Genomic DNA, 23,432 nt, shown 5'->3' on the forward strand with positions numbered 1-23,432 from the left:
TGCTGCCCTACTTTAAACACTTCAAAGGCTTCCCATTCTTTTCAGGTTAAAGACCAAATTTCTTCACATACATTACATAGCCAGGCATGGTTTGCCTCCTCTCCAGGCTTGTCTTGCATAAGGCCCACTCTTACTCTCTGTGCTATGGTCACCGCATCCCCAACTCCCACCCCACACCCGTCAGACTTTAGTGCAAGTGCTAAAGTCTTCAAGCACGCCTCTTCTGCCCCTTGCAGGTTGGAGCTCTCTTACTGTATGAACTGCTCCTTGGCAGCACCAAACATAGCTGTAATTTTACATTTATCTGTGTGAATCTTTGTTTAGTGTCTTTTCCCCCATTGGTCTATAAGCTCCATGAAGTACCGGAACTGTGGCTGGTTTTTTGTTTTATTCATTTATTTGTGTTTTATCCTTGTATTTTCAGTGTGTTGCCTGAAACATGTAAGGTACTCATTTTCTAGTAAATGAACTAAGAAATATTTACTGAGGTGCTCTTTTGCTCTCTTAAGCTCCCTGAATTATTTTTAGTAAAATATGTAAATTCTACACAGAATTTGCTAATTATGAGGTATCTTTTCTTTTGTATGTGTGTATTTTTGTCCTTGAATGTGAGAAATAGATGAGGGGCTTAGTTTTCATTCTGTTTTCTATCATTTGGAATCTTTTCCACATGGAGGGCTCCCATTAACTTCAAAGGAAGCTCTGCACATGGAAAAGATACACAGGAAAAAAGTGAAAAAAGTAGAGCCCTGATTTTCATCATGGTTAATGGCCTGGATCTTGTAGAGGTTTAGGTGAGTAAATTCTGAGAATAAACAGCTCACTCTTTGTGAACTCTTCAGAAATAGCTGTGCATGTGGCAGAAATAATGCATAAACATGCAGTGGAACAAATTCAGGGATACAATGTACAGGAAAAAAATTCTTTAGGAGTAGTTTTGAGAATCAAGATAGTATAATAGCCTACTGAACCACTGAGGCATGAAAAAGGACTCGTTATGTGACATAGGCTAATGTTCTGGAAGTGAGACTCAATGGAAAGAGGTTTCAGGTCTTTCTATGGGGCAGAATGAATGAAAGACGATGGAGCCCCCATAGAGGTAGTCCTTACAGATTTGAGGAGTAAGAAGAAAAGTGGGAGGGGCTTCTTAGATTACCTAGTGAGGTTATTTCATGAAATAATAACTTGAAGTTCTTCTTAACTTACAAAATTTATTTATGTGGTTATGACTTAAACTTAGGTTTGGTTTTATGGAGATATCAGAAACTTATTATCATTTGGCAGCTGTACCTTCAAATATAAAGGGGATTTTATATGAATATTATATGTCCCTTATTTTCAGTCAGTTTTATTGCACATTGTTAATATGATTTTAGTCAAAATCAGATTAGTTCCTTACTTAAAATAGCTTCTTTCATCATGGTGATTTCCCACTTATTATTCCAGAATTATTTCTTATGCTGTGCTATGGAGTTATTTCACTACTAGGTTGTTTGTAATCTGCTGCAGTTTCCCAACATACTGTGTTCATTACCCACTAAAAGGAATCTCAAGAAATTGCTTCTTTTAAGCAAGTGATAATGTGATATCAACTTGCATTTTTAGTAGCATGAATATTGTAGGAAAAGTACAAGAAAATTGAAGGAGGACATAAATATAACTCTAACTGGCCACCAATTTTCAGTCATAATTAACATTTTGGTATATATTACAGTCTATTTTTCTTTTCTTACATTAACAAATGTAAGTGAAATAATACCATCTGTAATACTAATAGGTACTGATCTAAATCCTTTACATTTGTTAACCATAATCCTCATAACAATTCCGTTACAGATGTCGTTATTATACCATGTAACAGAACTGAGGCGAAGAGACTAACCCAGAGTCACCCAGTTAATGTGCGTTGGAACTAAGAGGCAATCATGGACAATCTGACTCTAGTATCCTACCTACTATTAGCCCTCCCTTTCAAAAATACTTCCTTACATCATGTATTAAGTATTTTTGCTCAGTTTCATTTAACAGCAGAGGATTATATCATAATCTATTAACCAGTTTCCAATTAGTCAAATAGGTTGTTCCTAATTGCTTGCTATTAGAAACAATACTGTAACCAACTTATAGGTTTTGTAGTTAAGGGCTGGGGCTCTGAAATCAGACCATCAGAGAGATTTTATTTTATCCAAGTGCAAAGAGGCTGAACCCTCTGAATGTGCTCTGTAAAGTGGAATAAAATGACAAACAGTACATCAGTTCCTATTTGGAAGGCCTATTGGTTACAGGCATAAGCTTGGCAGTGAACAGGAGCCTGACTGCGGTTTCCTCATCTGTCACACAAGGCAAATACTACCTCCTTCAAAGGATTATTGTGTAGATTACAATAAATAATATGTGCTGAGCTCTCAGCATAATGTCTAGCTCACAATCTTACTAAATGTTAGCTTTTGTTATTATCCTTGATTATTAGAAATGGGTCACCATTTTGCAGTGATGGCAGCCCCAGTCACAGGTTTTGAGTTGCCTTCCTTTCCTGTGTAGCATATTCAAAACCTCGTAATTTTTACTTTCCTTTTGCCTTTATGTTTCCCTTTCTTCCTCTTATTACATACTTTCTTGATCTAGAAGTCTAGGCCTCCTAAGACACTTTCTCCCGTCTATGTAATTAATCCAGAGCCAGCTTGAGACGATGTGCTGGGGTGAGGGGTAACTCTTGAATCTGTAAATAAGCCACATGAGTTAAGGTTAGCTCTCTGCAGTTCCCTCCTTGCCCTAGCCCGGGGTAAACAATGGCTCTGAAGGCCTCTAATCTAACCCTTCCTACCTCCCACCTCAGGAGTGCTCTGTGGTACATACTGACCTCAGCTACCTTTCAGTTTAAAAGTAGTAAATCTAGTTCTCCCTCCTGAGACCTACCAGACCTATTTATGGAAGGACTCTTTCATATAGTTGAATCCTTGCCTCAGGCACATGCTTATAAAAATCTCTGCCAGCCAAGTTCAAGGAGAGGCAGCCTTTATCCCTGAGGATGCCTGTTGTCACAAAGGTAGGTTCCTGCCAACTAGCTGAGTGACCACCTGGCCGGTGCCTTTGCTGGGCCCCTGCAGCTCTGCAGCATTTACCCAGGTAGGCCCTGCAGTGTGTGAAGCTGCTTTATACAAGCAGTTACTCACCTGTGGATAAAGCCTGTGTAAAAGCTTTTGTGAACTGCCAAAATCAACATATCAGTCTATGGTTTACAACCTCCACTCAGGCTGTAACAGTTGAAAGCCAGTTGCAGAACTGAGAAAAACTTGTGTGGTATACCATCAGCAAGGCCAAGGTCAAAAACGCCTGCTCACAATGTTCAAGGCCCCAAACTGGCCACATTAGAACTTTTCCACATGTACTTTTTTCTCCCCATAATTGTATTCCTTGTTTACGCATTAATTTTATGATCCAGTGTGTTGGCCTGATGTTGAGGTCCAAACTTATCCCTAACATATACGTTTGCCAACCCTGACAAGGCCTGAATTCTCACAGCAAGGGGGAAACTAGTTAGAATACATACTCTTTATACTAAGTTCATCACCGAGAGAAGAGACTGGGCTATTCCACTGTCCCCTTTCCAGTCTTGCGTTTGCTTTCAAAGTTTCTGTATTTGGCAGAAAAGCTTAGGTGACATTTATGTCAATAAACTTAAAAAACTGGTTTGCTTCAAGCCCTACAAAATGAATATGCCCTTTCAGCTCTCAAAGTCCCTCCAATCACATAATTATGGGCTTGCTTGCCCTTGTTTACTTGGATACTCAAGACAGAATTTGATACTCAAACACTAATAGTCTGTAAATGGTACAGTACTGAACGTTGATGGATTAATTTTTTTGTTAATTTGAAATTTGTAGGCAAAATTAACATTTTATATTATATCTTTCTCTATGAAAAGACTATAATCAATCCTGTTTGTCTTGACATTCTTTACAAATTTTATTATTTTATTTAGTCTCTGTCTTCCCTTTCTCATTTACTTCCCTTTGTTTCATTCTATTGATTTCCCCTTAGCAATCTTACCTCTTGTGTTCTAAACATTTTGCCTGAATGCTTGCCTTTTCCTATCTTTATCTACTCTTTTACCTTAATTTGGTGATCTTTCTCTCAGTTCTTTTGTGAAAAAGTACATTAAGAATTGCCTTTCCTCAATTCTTATTTTGAGCTCATTGTCATTGGAAAAATGTCTACTTGTGGCAAATCCGCTTCCATTTTTTTCCAGGAAAGGCTAGAATTAGGCCAAAGCTCCGTAAACTTTCTATGACAGCAACTTGCTGAAAGCATTCAGTGCTGAACACACATCCGTGGGTGCCCATGAGGGGCCATTGGCCAAGTACACTCACAATAAGGTAGCTGTAATCCTCATCTTTTTCTCTCCAAGTGAGAAAGCCTATTGCAATGCAAATGACTATAATGTCATAGAATATAATACTCTATTCTAATTATTTTCTATGTTGATTCTTTGTAAATTTCATTTTAACTGTTATTAGTAATTTATAATTTCCATAGAGGTCAGTTGAATATATCCACTGGACTAAAGTGATGTTTGCTAAATATTCTCTAAGGCTATCATATTCAGTGTTTCTGGAAATAGTGGTGCATCTTTGAGAGATGAATCCAGTGGTGCCAGTAAGATCAGGCAATTTATTGTTTCACATCATCTTAAATTCCCAAAACTCCACTCTTGCCTCCACTTACATAGTATCTGGGTTTTTTTGTTGCTTTTTTTTACTTAATTGGCATCTCTAGTCCCTTCATCTATTCATCTTCTAGCTATCTGTTAGATCCCTCCTGGCCTCTTCTGTCTGCCTGGCCTAGACTGAATGCATGATGACCTGAATTACTCTCTTGCCCCAACTTTCAACATCTTTACACCCAAGCACTGAGGTCACTTGTGTCCAGAAATTCAGAACCCTAGATCAATTCCCATTTATCTTCTCTCTATTTCAACTATGCAGAGTTCTGCTGGAGACAATAATAAACTATGCTGATTATATACCTGCAAGATGTGGTCTTCATTCTCATCTTTCAGCCATTTTTTTATTGTATTTTGTTTTTTTATTTTGGTATCATTAATGTACAATTACTTGAACAATATTATGGTTACTAGACCCCCCCCTATTATCAAGTCCCCTCCACATACCCCATTACAGTCACTGTCCATCAGCATAGTAAGATTCAGCCATTTTTTTTAAAAGACCTTATTTTTTAGAGCAGTTTTAGGTTTACAACAAAATAGAGAGGTAAGTGCAGGATTTCCCAGGTACCCCCTGGCACCACTTATGCATAGCCCCCACTGTCAGTATCATTCACCAGAATGGTACATTTTTTTTTAACTCCATTGACCCATCATAATCACCTGACGTCCATAGTTTACCTTAGTGTCTACTCTCAGTGTTGTACATTTCATGGGTTTGAAAAAAAGTGTGATGACATATATCCATCATCATAATGTCATACAGAGTATTTTCACTACCTAAAATATCCTCTGTGCTCTGCTTTTCCCCCACCCCCACCCCAACAACCACTGATGTTTTTATTGTCTCCATAGTTTTGCTTTTCCATAATGTCATATAGTTGCAATAATATGCATCTCTAAGTTTCCTCCATGTCTTTTCATGGCTTGATAGCTCATTTCTTTTAATTGCTGAATACTATTCCTAATTGCTGAATACTATTCCACTACCTACATATACTATGGCTCATTTATCCATTCATCTACTGAAGGAAATCTCAGTTGCTTCCAAGTTAAGCAATTATAAATAAAACTGCTATAAACATGCATGTGTGTACATAAGTTTTAAACTCTTTCGGATGAATACCAAGGGTTGCTCTTGCTGGATCACATGGTAAGAGTGTATTTAGTTTTGTAAGAAAGCACCAACTGTCTTCCAAAGTGGTTATTCCAGTTTGTATTCCTACCAGAATGTGTGAGCATTCCTGTCCTGTTGCCCTTCATCCTTGTCAGCATTTGGTGTTGTCAGTGTTCTAGATTTTGGCCTTCCTAATAGGTGTATGGTGGTATCTCACTGTTGTTTTAATTTACATTTCCCTGATGACATATGATATGGATCACCTTTTCATATGCTTATTTACCATTTGATGAAGCATCTGTTAAAGTCTTTGGCCCATTTTTTAATTGGGTTGTTTGTTTTCTTATTATTGAATTCTTTGCATATTTTGGGTAATAGTTCTTTATAGATTTTTTTTTTGAAGATACTATATCCCAGTCCATGGCTTGTCTTCTAATTCTCTTGATAGTATCTTTCAAAGAGCAGAAGTTTTTCATTTTAATGAAGCCCAGCTTATCAATTACTTCTTTCATGGGTTGTGTCTTTGGTGTTATATCTAAAAAGACTCCACCATATCCAAGATCATCTAGTTTTCTCCTATATTATTTTCTAGGAGTTTTATAATGTGTTTTGTAAACTTTTTTTTTTTTTTACTAATTCTAATTATGTTCACTCTCTCATTCAATTACTCACTGTCTGAATGCTTACACTATCCTCAAGCCTTCTTTCCAACATCTCACCCTCACTCTCCTGCAGATAATTTAGTCTCTTTTCTTACCAAGAGAAATGGAAAGATCAAATATAACCTTCCTAGAATTCCTACCCCTCACAAAGAGCACACATCTGCCCTCACTCTCCCAGCCGCCCCGGCTCCAAAGATGCGGCAGCATCGGTCCTGTTCAGGGACTGTCCCTGCTCCGTGCTCGTTAGCTCATGACTCACTCTTTCTTGTCCTTGTATCATTTTTCTTGAATCACCAACTCCTAATGCTGCACTATTATTTCTCCTCAAGCAAAAACTATGCTTAGTTCTTTCCCTCACTAAAAACAAAAGAAAACAACAAAAAAACCCACATCAAAAACTGGCAACAACAAAAACACCTCCTTCGTCTGTGTCTATTTTGGCTTTACCCCTCTTTCATCCTCCTCTGGATAGAGTTCCTTTTAGTCATTGTCTCCATTTTTACTTCCCATTTACTTTTCAACCCAAGGAACTCTGGTTTGTTCCACTACTACATTGCAACTGGCATAGCTGAAGACACTAGGACATCTGCACTGCATGCCTCTTTCTGTGCTGAATGACACTCCCAACCACACAGTCCTTGAAATTCACCTTGACTGTGTTGCCATGATTTTACTCCTATTCCTCTGACACTCCTTTTCAGGCTCTTTTCTGACCACCTCTGAAATGTTATTTCCCCAGGATTCCACCATGAGCCACCGCTATTACAACCCAAAGTTAAACTATATAGTTATGTTCACTTTCTAGTTATATTCCTATCTAATGTTTATATATAGAGAGACATATGTGTGTGTATATATACATGTATCAGACATGTATACAGACACACATATCACAATATACTGCTATATGTATGTAAACTGATAACTTGCAGGTCTCCATCTCCAGTCCTAGTATCTCCCTTTGCTTCAGACATCAGGGCACTTGTATGCGTATTTCCCACAGGTGCCTCAAATTCAACATGGCCTTGGCTGAATCCATCATCAGCTCCCCCACTTCCCAAAACATGGTTTCTCTTCCTCTGTTCCTTCTGAGTTGGTAGCCCCAAGAGTTTCACAATCATTCTAGAACGGCACAATGTCCAGTAAAAATACAATGCAAGCCACATAACTAATATAAAATTTTCTGGTCGCCTGACTTAAAAATAAAATGAAGTAGGTGAAATGGATATGAAAAACAGCTTTTATTTAACTTAACTTATCTAAAGCATTATCATTTCAACATATGATAAATTCTAAAACATTTAATGAGATATTTTACAGTATTATTATTCTTTGTGCTAAGTTTTCCAAATCCAGTGTGCATTTTATACTTATTGCACATCTGAATTGAAACTAGTCCCTAAGACCCAATAACCATGTGTGGCTAGTGGCTACTGTACAGTGCAGTTCTAGAGTATTACCTTCATTAATCTCTCTCTCACCTAGTCATAAGTCCTGTTGATTTTATCAAATAAGTGTTTCTCCTGTAGGTTCATTTATTTTCATCCTTATTACATCGTGGCTTTAGTTAACACCTTGGCTATTTCTCATGTGGACTATTGCAATAGCTTAAATAACCTGGTTTGTCTGTTCAAGGGAGTGTGCAAAATCCACTGGAATGCAGGAGGATATAGTAGAACATCTACTTATATGTATTTTTATTTAGGAAATAAGAATACAGTTCACATTTGTTAATATTTAATATACATATTGATACCAGCACCCTAACTCTGTATATGTCAGAAGTTATTAATGAAGCAATAAATGTAACAAAATACATTTCCTCTACAACATAAAAAATTAAATATTTAGTTCAATTTCATATCATACTTTTAAATTTCTTTGTGTATTCCATGTGATGCACATAATTTATTAATACAATGATCTTATATCATTTACAAAATTTACATGTGTACTTGAAATTTATATTAATACTGCCAGGAAAGTGATATCACTAAATTTGGGGTCTCATGGAACTAGATCCACTCTGACTTTATCCCACCTGCCTCGCCAGCCTCAACTTCAGCACCATCTTACATTTTCTTGTGCTATGTGGCTCTTATTTTGTTTTTGTTTGTCCTTTTTCATACAGATGAACAAATAGGCAAACAAGATTATGTCCTCACCTAATTCTGTTTCTTTTCCAGTCTCTTCTGAGGCTCCACCTCTTTAAGGAAAGCCTATTCTCCACCTTCATAAGTTGTGTTGAGTGCCATTCTGTTGCTTGGTATACATCTCCTACTGCACTATTAGACTGAAATTACCTCTTTAGGATCTACCTTCCATACTAAACTATAAGATTCCTGAGGGTGGGACTTGTGGCATTGTAATGTTTTTTTCGTCTAGACATATGATAGGTTCTTAAGAAACATTTGTTGAACTGAATTCATGGTTGTCCTTGATGGAGCCAGCCTTTTCTACCAGTAAATCAAATAGTGATTCTCTTATTGAAATCTGTGGATTATCTGGAAGACTTGCCATCTATCCAAAGACACCTGAAAAAATGAAATAATAAGTATACTTTCATTTAGTACCATGATCAGTATGGTATTTGTAAGCCCTGGCAGAGTGGATAACAATGTTGGTGTGAAATAATTTGACCAGTTCCTTCTGATTTAAAAATTAGATGAGATCATTTGCTCTAAGGAGAATGAAGTTTTGATGTATGTGTAAACACAAGGGTCATCAAACTTCAGTATGAGTAAGAATCACTTTGGGAACATGTTAGAGTGTTGATTCCTGGGCTTCATATGTACATATTCTGATTCATTTGAACTGATAAGTAGCCCAAAAGTCTGTATTTTTAGAAACATCCCAGTGATAATAATACAGCTGATAGGAACCATACTTTGAGAAGTATTGTTTCTGTCTTTCTGAAAGAAAGAGTAAGAGGAAGGAGTAATTTTGAATGATGGAGAGAACTGCATTAGTCTGGGACTGAGCGTGGTTCTCTGTGGGAGTTGATAAAAGTTATAGATGACTACAAAGTAGATGCTGAGACAGAGACTTAAGGGCACTGGGCCTGGGAGAGAGGGTTGGAAGATCATTAATGACAACCTTGGCTGATTTCAGTTTTCCCTAGGATTGGCTCTCCTTAAACAGAAAATGTAGTATCAATATTTTTTTAAAAATCTGATTATTAGGTATTTTCATTTTCATCTTCCTTTAGGAACTGATACCCATTAGTCATTCAATAAATGATTTCTTAAATATTTCAGAATCTATAGGGTATTGAACGAATGTAGGTCCAGGATGATTTTTGATATTTAGACAGTACCACACAATTTCATATAGTAGTTCATTTCTAGTTTCTATGAAGACAAAAATTTTGTAGCATAGAAAAGATGGTAAACCATGCCATATGGAAAACAGAGTTTAACCTTACAGCAATAGATTTTCACTTAAATTCTATTTATAAAATCATTTCTTTCTAATCAGAAACCCAAGTTGTTGAAGTTTTAAAGAGGTTTAAAGATTTTGATGAAGATGCTACATATTTTTTAGAATGGCAAATAACAACCAGAAGGGGAAGATAAATCTAAACCATTAAAAAACACCAAACTTTTAATTGTAACTTATTGTTCCAGCTTTTTAAATTCATCTCCAGAGCTGTTAGCAAGGAACTAATTGGTTGGCTTGAGTTTCTTCTTTTATGACTTGGTGGCCAGTCTCTGGAGGAAATCCTAACAAGATGAAAACCGGGCATACAAATGGACTAGGAGAGGGAGGAGAAGAGGCAGTGTGCATGGGGAGTCTGTTGTTTCCCCAGTTCACTAAGTATGTTTTATTTGTGGCATCACTGTCCCAGATAGGCCTGGCACAAGCCTATTCGTCTGCCTCATTTCATTCCTGTCGTTTCAGTCACTCCTCTTCTTCCATCCATATAAGCTCATGACTTTGATTTTGTTTATTTGATGGGAGAGACTTCCCTCTGGTTATCTGTAGTTTGGGAAGAAAAACTATCTTGACTAGTTTACTAGTTGGGTTTTGGGGAAATACGCTGTTCAATTTGTATCCTGTTTTAAACTACACTTGGTTCAAGACCTGTGCTCTCCATTGTCTCATATTAAACTCAACAACCTGCAAACTGTGCTCTCTTGTAGGTGATTCGCAAGGGCTGGTTAACCATCAGCAACATTGGCATCATGAAAGGAGGCTCTAAGGGATACTGGTTTGTCCTTACTGCTGAAAGCTTGTCCTGGTACAAAGATGATGAGGTAAGCCACAGAGAGTGACAATTTTCTTATTAATGTGTTTCCAATTTCAAATCAATTAATATTATTGTGATATACAGTTTGGAGACATGAGTGGTTCTCATTGAGTAATACTTAGCTTGAGATGTTGTTTGAAGGAGTACTGATTTCCTCAAAGATTTTCAATTTTACAATGTTCCCCTCAAATTTCCTTCATTTCTTTGGTGTAGTCACATGTCTGCATACCTGAAGAAATGGAGTTAGGGGCCAAATTTGGAAATGTCCTTCTTTGTGATATTGGCAAGGTAATGATACAGTGAAAGTGATTTTCATTAAATAATATGTTGAAAAGACCCAAGGATATAGAGAATCTTAAGAATGAAATTAATAGCATTGATGCAGAATTAATAAGGTATTTTGGAATTGTTGCTGTGACATCTGCTTCAAATGACAGGCTTTTGAGAATACCCAAATCACTAGTCGTCAACTGAGTCTTGATAATTATTTATGTGAATTTTGTTCTTTGAGAATTTAATTTCTGTGTTAAAGCATGAATTATGATAATTATGGTGTTCTCATTCATGTTAGATGTTAATAATTTTGGTCCTGTGACTTACTACTCATTTAAATATAATAGCTACAAAAGCACGCACAAAAAATAATTATTGGTCTTGCAGAGCCATCAGAGTTCTATAAAGTGATACTGCTGAATTTGAGAGGGCATGAGTGGAAACTAAGTTATATTTTAATATCCCTGGTCTGATCCAAGAAGTTTTGGGGGCTTATAATGCAGCATGCAAACTTTAAATAAGAACGTGCTGTGAGAGCAAAACTACAAGTGGGATTATCTTTATTTTATTTGGCTGCAAAGGGTGTGCATTTCAGAGTTGGAAGTCCTTCCAATCGTGGCTTGATACCTTTTGAAAGTACTACAAGGTACCTGTGTCAGTTGTTGGAAGAAAAGGTCCATGTCTTATATAATTCTTTTTGTTTCCTAAGTTCTTTGAACACCGTTGAGTATTGAATAAATATCAGATGATCTGTTGATGGCCAGTAATTTTCTGCAGCAAGGGAAAACAAATTCTATACAAATGTCCAAAGAAATTTTCTACTCAAAAGCTTTATAAAATTTTTATGTCATGTAGTTCATTGGCATCAGTCAAATGTGGATTTGGTTATTGTGAGTCTGAGGATTAGCAACGGTTTCTTAGCTGTGTGGGCTGCTTAGACACCCTGTCATTCTGCGGGAAGTTCCAGTCTTTAAAGACCACAGTTCAGGAGCTCTAAGACACCTCCCCAGATATAAGAATCTATAAGTAGATTATCTTCTTTTGTGTTCAGTTGCCCTGAGAGATCTTCTCTCATATATGTTTGTTTGCAAGGATTTAGATGATTATTTATGTACATTTAAATACACATTAGTCTTGGTCCTTTATCAGTTATTCTAGGGAAAGCAAAAGATTTTGCTGAGGAATCATAATAATAATAGCTGATGTCTCATATACACTTACATATATGTACTGTATATATACATGTATTTATTAATTCATTTACATTACAATTCTAAGGATAGGTACTGTTATTACCCCCATTTTTCAGAGGGATAAACTAAAAAAAAAACCTTCTGAAAAGTCATTTCTATAAGGGCTCAGTTTCCCCTATTGTAGAATGTATGGTGTTGGTGAGATTAACTAACTTCTGAAGGGCACTTAGCTAATTCATGGCAAAGCAGAAATTTGAACCCCCAGGCTCTCTGGCTTCAGAGCTTATGTCTTCAACCACAAATGCAGGCAGGAATCCTAGAGATGCTAGAGTTGTCTAAGTCAATCTCATCCCACAGAAGATTTATTAAGGTGAGTTCCAGGCATCTCAGCATTGACCTTCGCCAGGGTGTTAGTATTAGGGCCTCTGAAGGCTGGAATTAACTACTGCTGTTGGAGTAGGACTTTAGGGTTCTTTGATCTGGCTATGTGGCCATCGAAAGGCACGTGATGCTCCCTGTAGGGAAAGAAGAAGCTTTGAGGGCTTGGTGAGCTAATGGTCACCACGTCATCCTGTCCAGGATAATGTTTTACAACATCTCTGCTGCTGAAGCTTCCTCATGAGCTCTTGATTACAACAAACAGAAAATACATGTGTTCAGTTATAATATTAACTGAGTGCCAGAGACCATTTTATTAAACGTGTGTGTGTAGAGGGTGGTTGGGCATGAGGGGTTGGGGTAGAAATGACCCTTGAAAAAAATTAGAGTGATTTAGATGAGGAAAGTTTAGGAAAATGTTCAGTTTAGACCATTTCAAGAAAGAGAAAATGACAAAGTTGCTCTATGAAACTAAGAAGTAGACTAATACAATATCAGATATTAAGGTCTCTGAAGAAAATAAAATAGGGAAGTGAGCTAGAAAGTGATGGGGAGGAACCTTTAGATTGGGTACTTGGGAGGAAATAATATTGAGGCAACAGTCAGAATGATGAGCTGTATAGACTTTGGAAGAACATTCCAGGTAGATGGAACTATGAATATAAACCCCCCTGGGTGGGAGTCGGCAAGGCGCCTGTGGCTGGAATGTAAGAGCAATTGGAGGAAGAGATGGGGAATAAATCAGAGGTACCAGTGGCAGCAGCCCCATTAAGGCCCTACCCGATGACTTGGATTTTATTCTAAGGAAAAGTATTAGCATGTTCCGACAGGGGTAGCATGATTGGATTAATGTTTAAGAGAGCTCACTCGGGCTGCTGGGTTGGGCATGGGATGTGGGACGGAATGTGTGTGTGGAAGGAGGGGAGTGGCAAGACTAAAAGAAAAGGGAGACCAGCTAGGAGACTGTAGCAGCGGTCCAGGCAAGGGAAGATGGTGGCTTGTACTGGGTGTGGTGGGAGAGGAGCACTCATGTTCAGGGTAGCAAACTGATGGGCCAACAACGTACAGCTGCACTGCCATGCTTAGCTTCCATTAACTCATTTAAAACTATGGTTAGGAAACAAGATAGGAAGTTTTCAAAATATTAATGCATGCTTCATGAATGACCCCTAGCTTCACATCGTCTGTGTCAGTGGGGAAGAGCCTTTTTCCCCTGGAGTCATAGTCATACTCATTCCACCTCACCAGCCCTCGGCCACCACCACTGTTATCCCTGCTCCGTTTCTCTTGACAGAGCTTCCTGCCACTGCAGACCGCCTCTGGCCTGCTGTCAGGACGAAAAGAGGGGCAGCACTGTTCCACGCTCTTCGCTAGTATTCAACAGTTATTAGTAGTGTCTGCTGGGAGGCGAGGCTGCAGTTCTAACTCTGCTCATGGAGTCAGATTTGTTGGTAAACTGGGTGCTGTGTTTTGTCCCTATGATATCTGCCTGTATCTATCTCACCACCTTCACACTTTGGAAATCCTGTTACATGACAATCTGTCTTTTTTTAGTTAAACAAATATGTTATAGCAAATATTATGAAGTTAGTTATAATTCATTTATTCAACAGTAAATTTATATTTAAAGTTCCATACAGAGCTGTCACATTTTTTTCTGTGTTCTACCATCCTCCTGTTTTCTTGTGTAAGTAGACTGATATGTTTTCGTAATGACCTAACTGGCTGTTGAGTAAATAGTATATTATGTCATATGAATAGATACAGTTTTATTTATGACAGTTTTGTAATAAATATAGATGACTTGTGAAATACATTTGTGGTTAAAGAACAGTGGCTCAGATTGTGTTTCAAGAGGACATTAACTGAACAAAAGACCCTGTCGACCACGTGCTTGGTGCAGGGCAAAGGGGGCGGCACTGAACGAGGTGGATTTGCTCTAACTGCCAATGTTGAAACAAGTTACTCTTCTCTGAGCCAGTGTTTTCATTTAACAAATGGGGACCACTGCTGACCAGACCACCTCAAAGGAATTTTATAGGACTCTTAAGAAATTATATATTATATGTATATTATATATATACGTATATAATTTATTATATATAAATTTCTATGTATTTTAAATTTTATAATTTTATAGGACTTATTAAATTATATATTATATATATAATAAATTACATATAAATTTATATATATAAATTTTTAGGTATCACATTTATTCACACACACATATGTTTCTGCCATTACAAGTAACACTGCTCTCCCACTGTAATGTCATTCTGTGACTCACATGTCTTCTAATTTCTAACTTTTTGCCATTTCATATTATTAGATAGGATGTATGGGATCTGGGTTTTGTAGCAGAGAATGGTAAGGTTTAGACAATAAGAGGGAACTCAGATCCCATTCCTTCAGTGAGACTTGCCATGCCCCCTTCCCTCCAGGTTATGTGTCCTCCTACACCTCAGCTAAGAGTCAGAGATAATGATGTCAAAATATGTGATTTCCTTCAAGCTGGCTGAGGCAATGGCATGATGACCTTGTGTAATAGTTTTGAGTTAGAGTTGGTAGGACTGTAATAGTCCCAGCATTGTTCCTGCCTTCTCCCCATCTTGAATGGATCTATCCACCCTACCCTTGAAATTTTGTCAGATTCGCAAACACCCTCAGGCATCCATGGAGTGTACTTTGTGAACCATTATTCTACATTACAATAATGTTATTTGTAATATTACTGGTAGATGAGGTTAATAGGTTTCCATCTGTGTCACAGGCAATGTTATTTCCATGTGTTATCTTCAAGAGTCTTTATAGTACAATGTAGTAGACAACTATGATAGATATAATCATACTTGACTGTATGTTATCCTTTAACATCATTCTAAGATTGGGGCTTTCTCTGCAACATACAAATAAATAAACCATCTTTTACAGGGTTAGACAGTTATAACTAAGCACTAAGGGGAGTTGCCTAAATCTGGCTGTCTTTCTGAGTCATGCTCCAGTAACCTAGACTCTGAAATTTCCCACACAGGTGTCCCTGAGCACATTTCTAGGGGTTACATAGGCCTGTACCTGGGTTTATCTTTCTACAGTAATTGTGGTTGTAAATAGTTTCTCGACTCTTCATTCTACCAGCTTAAACTATTAAAGACCAGCTTTCAGTGAGTGATAATCTTGATGATGATGATCATCCATCATAATAGTTAACATTTATTGAGTATTGATAGTTTACCAGACACTGAGTTATGCCAATACATTATTTACGTTCTCCATTTTAGAAAAGAAGATTGAGACTCACAGAGAATGAGTAACTTAGCCAGCCCCTGAGTGTCAGTGCTATGCTCTTAATCACCTGATCATTTCTCAACGAATACTTTCTGCGTACCTGTTGTGTATTGAAATTCATGCTACCTGCCCTCGTGAAGGATATTTCCCAATAAAGAAAACATGTAAACAAACAGGAAATCCTGTCAGATGCAGATTACAAGCTACAAAGAAAATAAATCTAGTTATGTGTTTGACTCGAAGTGTGTCTGCAGTGGGGATCACAGCATGGGGGGATGTTAAATTTGGGTGGTCAGAGAAGGACTTTATTAATGTCTTGAGGCAAGACTGAGCCTGAGGAATTTAAGAAACTGAATTAAGGCCAGTGTGACTGAAACAGAGAAAAGGGCTCTTTAAAAATTAAGGATTTTGATCCTAAGCATGATGAGGAGCCTTTGAAGTTTTTAAGCTAGAGAGTCACATAATATGATTTGAATTTTTTTTGCAGATCTATCTGATTGCCTTGTAGAGAATGGATTGAAGGAGGACAAAACTGTGTTGGGGAGTTGTTAGAGAGCTATGGCTGTGGTCAACATAAGAGAGAATAGCAGCCTGGGCTTGGGTGGGTTGACGGAAATTGATGGAAATGGAAGGATTTAAGAGATTTTTTCAGAGGGTGAAGATTGACATGACAACTCCTCACACATACAAGTATTGGTTGAACATTTAAGTTCCTGCTGAACTGTAAGCTTCTTGAGACCAGGAGCCATTGTCTTATTCACTGTTCATTGTTCAGAGACAGAGCATTGATATGGCATCATGTAAATACTGGGTGAGTGAAGATGTGATTCAGAAAACAAATAAGTGCAGTGTAATAATTCATCCCATCCTGGTATCTCATGTGCTTAAACTAATTTATTGAATTACAGGGTAAAATTACCATTAGAGGTAGATTGTCTTAAAATTTTAATTTCCATCATTGAAGGTGAATGGATTTTTTTTTTCTCTTCTGACTATATAACTTCCTGGCCTGAAGAGCATGTAAGCAGAAAATTATTTCCCAGTGTTATTTTCATACATTGTAAATATATTTTGTACAGTTCTTGCGAGGGATTTGGAAAAGGGAAAAGTTTTGGAATAAAATAGATTTTGGATTTTGGGTTTAGATAGTTTTACATTAATACTTTAAAGTCAGATTTGGGAAAAAGTGATGTCGTTTATTTATAAAAGGTGAATTGTAGAAGAATAGTATAGTCTGATTCCAGGAGAAAAGAGCCTTATTTTTCTTAATAACAATGAGAAATGTGTAAATGATAGTTAAAATCTCTGGAGAAAGGGGATTGCTAGTTTATGTATAAACATAATACACAGACTATATTTATTATTTTCTATATTCTGACATGAAGATTAAAATCATAATGGAATATTCATAGGAAAGTAGGGTAATTCAACAGAAGTGTTTCTAATGGAAATGTATGAACCTTACACTATTGCAGAAAATCCAAAATCTGCATTGGAATAAGGACATTCTTTGGACTCTTAAAAAATTACAGGCCTCATTTTTGTGGGTTGAAGTATTGGATAGTTTGATAAGGAGATTATATAATTCTTGTATAGGGATATCTACTTAGTATTGTTTTTATTATATAGTTGTAACAGATGAGAAATGTAACTTCGGTAACAGGGAACAGAATGACAGCTATATGTTTGGCTATCCTGCATGGCCAAAGTTGTGAGACCAAAAAGTTATAGAAATCTTCAGGTCTTTCAATTTTTACTGAAGCTTTCAAGATTCTGCCCGTTTCCTGCCTGTCTGCATTCCCTGTGATGAGGAGGGCAGGACTGACCCTGTGAGCATGATTCACACTCCTTGTTGTTTTAGTTAGCAAAAATTAGATATTTTTACAAAAAATGTCTCATGAAAAATTGGACTTTAAAATGCTTATGTTACTTAAAATTCTTCGTGATCGTGGTTGTGTGTACTTTTTCTCACATACATAAGCTATTTTCTGTTATGCTTTTTAAAGTAGGATTATTTCATACCAACATTTACACATTCTGGCATTATGCACAGACTTATAATTTTGAAAAATACCTAGTGTTATGCAACTGCCTATAATGGCAAATGTTATTTCAAATTTATTAATAATTTTACAGACCCAAACCCACTTCCCTATATATACTATTTGTCCTACTCAAAAGTTTATACTAGAAGAATATTACCCTTTTTATTACCCTTTCCTGGAAGAGTAAAATTTTTTTATGTGCCTCATTTAATGAATATAAATATACATAATGTTCTTTCAAGCATTTTGGGGGGGAGCTAAGGAAAAAAACATAAACTAAGATTTAGTTAACCTCACGTTTTAAGGGAAAATGATTTGAAACATTATTCTGGAGTGGCTCACTTAACGATGACCCTGCTGGCCTTCTAGTTTTCCCTTTGGAATTTGATGGAAATGAACAGTCTCCTTTATGTTCTGTCCCTGCTGTTGTGTCATCTGCAGAGCTCTAAAGCAATATCCTGAGACTGCCTTGTAGGGGCCAGTAAAATGATCCATAAGTGGTTGTCTGCTTGTGGTGTTTGTAAATTATGTATTATAATATATAGATCAAATGAAGCATATGATATATTCATGTTACAATTTATAATATGTAAATTATTGCATATTTACATATTATATGAACATGTAAATTAGATTATATAAAGCCTTTGAAATTGGTGGTACTATGTAAATATTCTGTGACACACTTATAGTGACTTCCTTTTTATAGTTTACATTTTGTGAACTATTGTTTAGGACTTTGTTAATAATGGGAGTTTTATTTAAGGTAAAGACCATTGCACAATGTGCTTTGCAGAAGCATATTTTAGCAGATGAACTGTCTTCCTTGGCCAGATTGTTAAATGTGAGAATTTAGTCTTAATCATATTTTTGCTTCAGAGTTTTGTGCAATCACTGTTTTGTTTTGTTTTTTAAAGGAACTACATGTAGTGTCACAATTGGTAAAATATCAAAAAATTGTGGAAATTTTGAAACTCATGGTGTATTTATCCTTAAGACTAAATCTTTCACTCTACAAATGAAATATCTGAATGAAAATAGTTTGCTTAGTCCAAAGTATATATTTGCAATATTTAATTAGGTTTCAAAAAGCCTGAAAATTTTGGATAGCCTTGGGCTACCTTTTTTTAAGTTTGACCAGAATTTTTCTAAGGAAGACGAACATTAATTTTAAATACTAAAGTTAAAACATTTCAATGAGCCAAATCAAAGTTGTGAAATTTCGAATTTTATCCATCTCCCTACTATTTACCCTTATGTGTTTGACATAGTCATATATGTTTGAAATGACCTGGTCATTTCACTGCAGTTCAGTGTATAAACTGAAGTTTTGACATTTCCTCAAAAAATATGGCAAGATAGGCATTGCATACCCATTATCCCTTTTCTTGCTCTTTTTGAAAATTGAATTGCTTGAACAGCTTAAGAGTTTGAAAGTTTATGGTGAATGGGAGCGTGTATTCCAAGGGAGTGCATTGGCCCCGTAAATTCTCCCTTAAAACTGCAGTGTAGGCCCCTGCTTAATTAAAAATTGACATAATAAATCTGTATATATATCATGACAATTGGAATATCAAAGCATCAGTCTCAACTTTCTATACATCAAAAGATGAGAAACAATCATTTGAATACATTTGAAAAATATGTTGTAAATAAATACTCTTTTCACTGTGTTTTACCCAGACCCAAACTGGCGAGGTTATTAACTCCAAGTATGCGATCCCCTGGGACATCATCCCTTTTCTGTTTTACTTTTTCTCCCCCTCTCTCTTAAAAAATCCTGATACAGAAAACTGAACTTAGTTTTTGGAATAGAATTATTAGAATAATTTATTCTTTGTTAAGCATCAGGCTGAAGGTATGTTATTTTGTCCTGTTGATTATGGGGTGCAGCAAAATTGTGTACAATAAATGTCAAAGCTAGTCATTTACTGACAACCATTAGGAAAAGAGAATTATAGAAAGCACAGGAACATTTTCAGAAATGGGTTTTATTATATTTCATAGGCACCACTCACTTTACTTTTGGTGGGTTTCAATATTTGAATCAAAATAAAATTATACATACGAGTTAAGTATTAAACCAACAGATTAAAATCCCAGGCCCCCACGCCCCTCATTTTGGTTGTAGCTCTTGGTGTAGATGCTATGGTGTGAGGGCTGCTTTCTTTCAATGGCTGGTTGTCATTCAGGCTGGGTTGTCATGTGACTGCCTGTCTGTGCCTGCTGTACAGGTGAGCGGATGTTCTGCACAGCAAGTGTAGACAGGCAGACACATGACAACTCCGTCCAGCCAGGCCCTTGGTTCCTTCGGGTTTCCTTTGCTCATGGGCAGACACAATCAGTCTGTTTTCCAGATATGGTGATTTTGGAGGGCCAGGGGAAAGGGAGAAAAAAACACACAATAGAATTAAACCTTAAAACATTATGGAACTAAAAACAAGTTAGACTTTCAACTTTATTCAGAAAGTATACTTATACACTTGTTCCAAATGTGCTAACATGGATAACTGACATAACAGAAAACTCACATTGAAATTTGAAGGAAAAAACAAAAAAACAAAGATTAAGCACAAGGTTTATTCTTAAATTCAGTTCATATTATTACTGGCCCACATGTAGTCAGAGTTCAGAGTAATTGAACCAGATGTTTTTCCTCTTCACAAAAACTCTGCATATTTTAACACTGAAGTTAAAGTCTATGTTTATACATGTTTCTTACAGTAGATAAGTACCTTAACCTTGCCCGTGAAAAAGAAAATTGTCATTTACATGGAAACGGCAGCCATTTTCAAAATAATTAATGAGCCCAATGTATTTGGCAATTCATCCAGCCAACTTTGGTATCTGATGCTTTGATAGTGGGATTTTACACGGGGATGTATTTTTGCCAATACTTTGTTAAGCAACAGGAACTTATTTAAATTTCTTATATTCTTTTTAATGGAAAGTTTTTAAGTATGGATGTGAAAAACAAATAAAAGCAGTTGTGGGCTTAAGTTTTCCTCCTCTTAACTACAGGGCTGTGCCATGAATCAAAAGGGTGGAAACGAACAAGTTACCCACAGTGATGCTCAGAATGTGTTTTGGACATTGTTAGTGCAATAGTTACAAACTAGTGACTTAAACATAGAAAAGGAAACTTCATTTCATATTCAAAAAGCAAGACCACACTCTTTGGAGAATTTCCTTGTAATTCATATAAGAAAGAGTTAACGGTGTTAAATATACAGATAGAAAATTTAATTCTGGTGAGTATAGAATAGTATATGGGCTGTTTTAATATAAATGATCAATTCATATCTGTAGAGGATTTAACAAACTCCTCTGCCCTTTAAAAAACAAAATACTGAGATAGCCAAAATTATAGTAAGTGGGATTTCTTAAAAAAAAAAACAAAACCAAACCAAACCAATCCTTATTGTCCCAGGAGTGTGTACTTAGGAGTTTTTTCAAATAATTTTAAAGAAAACAAATAGTTTATGATTTTCCTTTAATTGTAAAATTCTGAGAAAATAGCAAATAGAAACTTTATGGAGAGCAAATTAGCTTTTAGAGACTAAAAAAATGACAGTTTTCTACACATCTCAACTTTCATGCAGTGATTAGATATGGTACAGTTTTAACAAAGAGCTGATAAGTAGAATTTTCCATTTATTTATTAATTTCAAGAAAACAATGTCTGATTCTGTTTCTGGTCATCACTTCTGAGTAGAGGACTTTTTATTCTTTACAGAATGAAAAATATCAGTAAACTTGGCTGCTATTTAAATAATTACAAGGTCAGAATATACAAAAACAAGTACCTTAAGAAACTATTTTGTTATTGTTGCTGCATTCAGTGCAACAGAAAATAGTTATAGGGTGATTCACTTACAAAAGAGCATATTGGTGGAAGTTAAAAATTACTGTAATTCTGTATAGCTTTCCCTCTCTCCCATAAATAATTTGATCCAGTTAACTCAGTTCAGTTAAAGGACTGAATTCATGCAACCTGAAAAGATAGAAAGAAATATTTGTGAGTTCATACATTATCCTTTAATATGAAACAGTTCTATTAAACTGAAATCTCCAAAAATATTTGAGCCTGAAAAACTGTAACTTTTTCTGGGGGGTAAAATGATTACTCATAAGACTTTTGGGCAATTTGTGTTTCTAATAGATTTTTAAAATATAATTATGATAGGTCTATGGCATATGTACACTTCACAGTTATGCTGAACCTTCCCCGAAGCTTATTAAAAAGATGAAAGATTGAACATTGAAGACTTTTTTCTAGTTCCCAAATTATAGAGTGAATATTAATTCATAATCACTTAGCATACTAGTTAAAATATAAAAAAGCTATTTACAGTATTATCATACCCTGTACTTTTTAAGTATGGTTATTATGTCTTATTTCTTTTTTATCTTTAATTTATTATCTTAAAAAAATGCAATGAAAAAATTATCTTCTAAGACTTCTACAGCAAAATTAAACCAAACCAACTCCAGGAAACTGGCTGTCATGAAAAGTCAGGAAATTCAAAATGAGGCTTGAATTATTTTCCTTAATTTATTTAATTATCTCTTTTTTATTAAAAGTGACAACAATTCTTAATCAGAGACCTTTGAAAAATGGGTAAATATTTCTATTACATAATTTACAGTACACCAAGGTAAAAAGGTAAAAGAAACTAAATAAGAAAGTTTCAGTCTTTACCAGGAATTTCCTGTCTCCTCTCAAGTTAAAGCCTGACCTAGTTATTTTAAGGTGGGATTTCTGAGTGATGGTCTCTTATTATTTGAACATTAATGGTGTGGGATATTCTCCTCAAGGAAGAGGAAAACAAGTTATTTTTAAAGAGATCTTTTGTAGAGTAATTGAAAGCTTTGTTTCTTTATTAAGGATTGGGTGCTGGTGGATGAGTGAACTTTTTCACATTACTAAGTTTGTATTTTCCTTTTATCTCGCATAAAAGCTGTAAGACTTCAACCAAAAAAAAAAAAAAGGAAAAACTGTTTCATTAAGAGTTTATGCCTAAACTCTTTCGCATAGACTAAAAAACTTGGGTGGTCTGTAGGGCAAGAGGTGAGGGTAGATAGTATATTTTGTTCTTTAAAAACCATAAGCATATAATCCGGCCAAAGCCTGAATGCCAAGCAGGAAGGACATAAAGCTATTGACTAATTGCAAGAAAGTGATCACTGTGATTTTTCGTCCCATTATAAACAAACATTGTAATAAAATTTTGAGATCTATGGCTTAAAAGGGGGGAGGAATTGAAATTATAAATAAACTGTTTTGTACTGATCCTTTTCCAATTAAGAAATGATGGTGTTGAAGCTCAAAGGCTCTGCATTTCCTTTCTTTTAGATGGCGGAGAAAGTTCTCCTTTTAACCCGATACCTACTCTAATTCATCAATCATCCACATGCTAAAATGAAAAATAAAATTACTGAGTTTCTATGAAGTACAATTTGGAAAGGCCCTACAATTTCCTCTTTCTGACAATGTATAATGT

At 36.0% G+C, this 23,432-nt stretch overlaps 1 protein-coding gene across 5 annotated transcripts in view; it reads left to right on the top strand.

The window, feature by feature from the left end:
- DNM3 (dynamin 3) overlaps positions 1–23,432 on the top strand; it is a 585,714-nt gene that overhangs the window by 296,034 nt on the left and 266,248 nt on the right. For all 5 annotated transcript variants that reach the window (XM_057507881.1, XM_036918454.2, XM_036918458.2 and 2 more), the window contains one exon: positions 10,645–10,758. In XM_057507881.1, coding sequence (XP_057363864.1) covers positions 10,645–10,758 — 114 coding nt within the window. The remainder of the gene's footprint in view (positions 1–10,644; positions 10,759–23,432) is intronic.

The sequence above is a fragment of the Manis pentadactyla genome, chromosome 9 (assembly GCF_030020395.1).
Source record: "Manis pentadactyla isolate mManPen7 chromosome 9, mManPen7.hap1, whole genome shotgun sequence".
NCBI lineage: Eukaryota > Metazoa > Chordata > Mammalia > Pholidota > Manidae > Manis > Manis pentadactyla.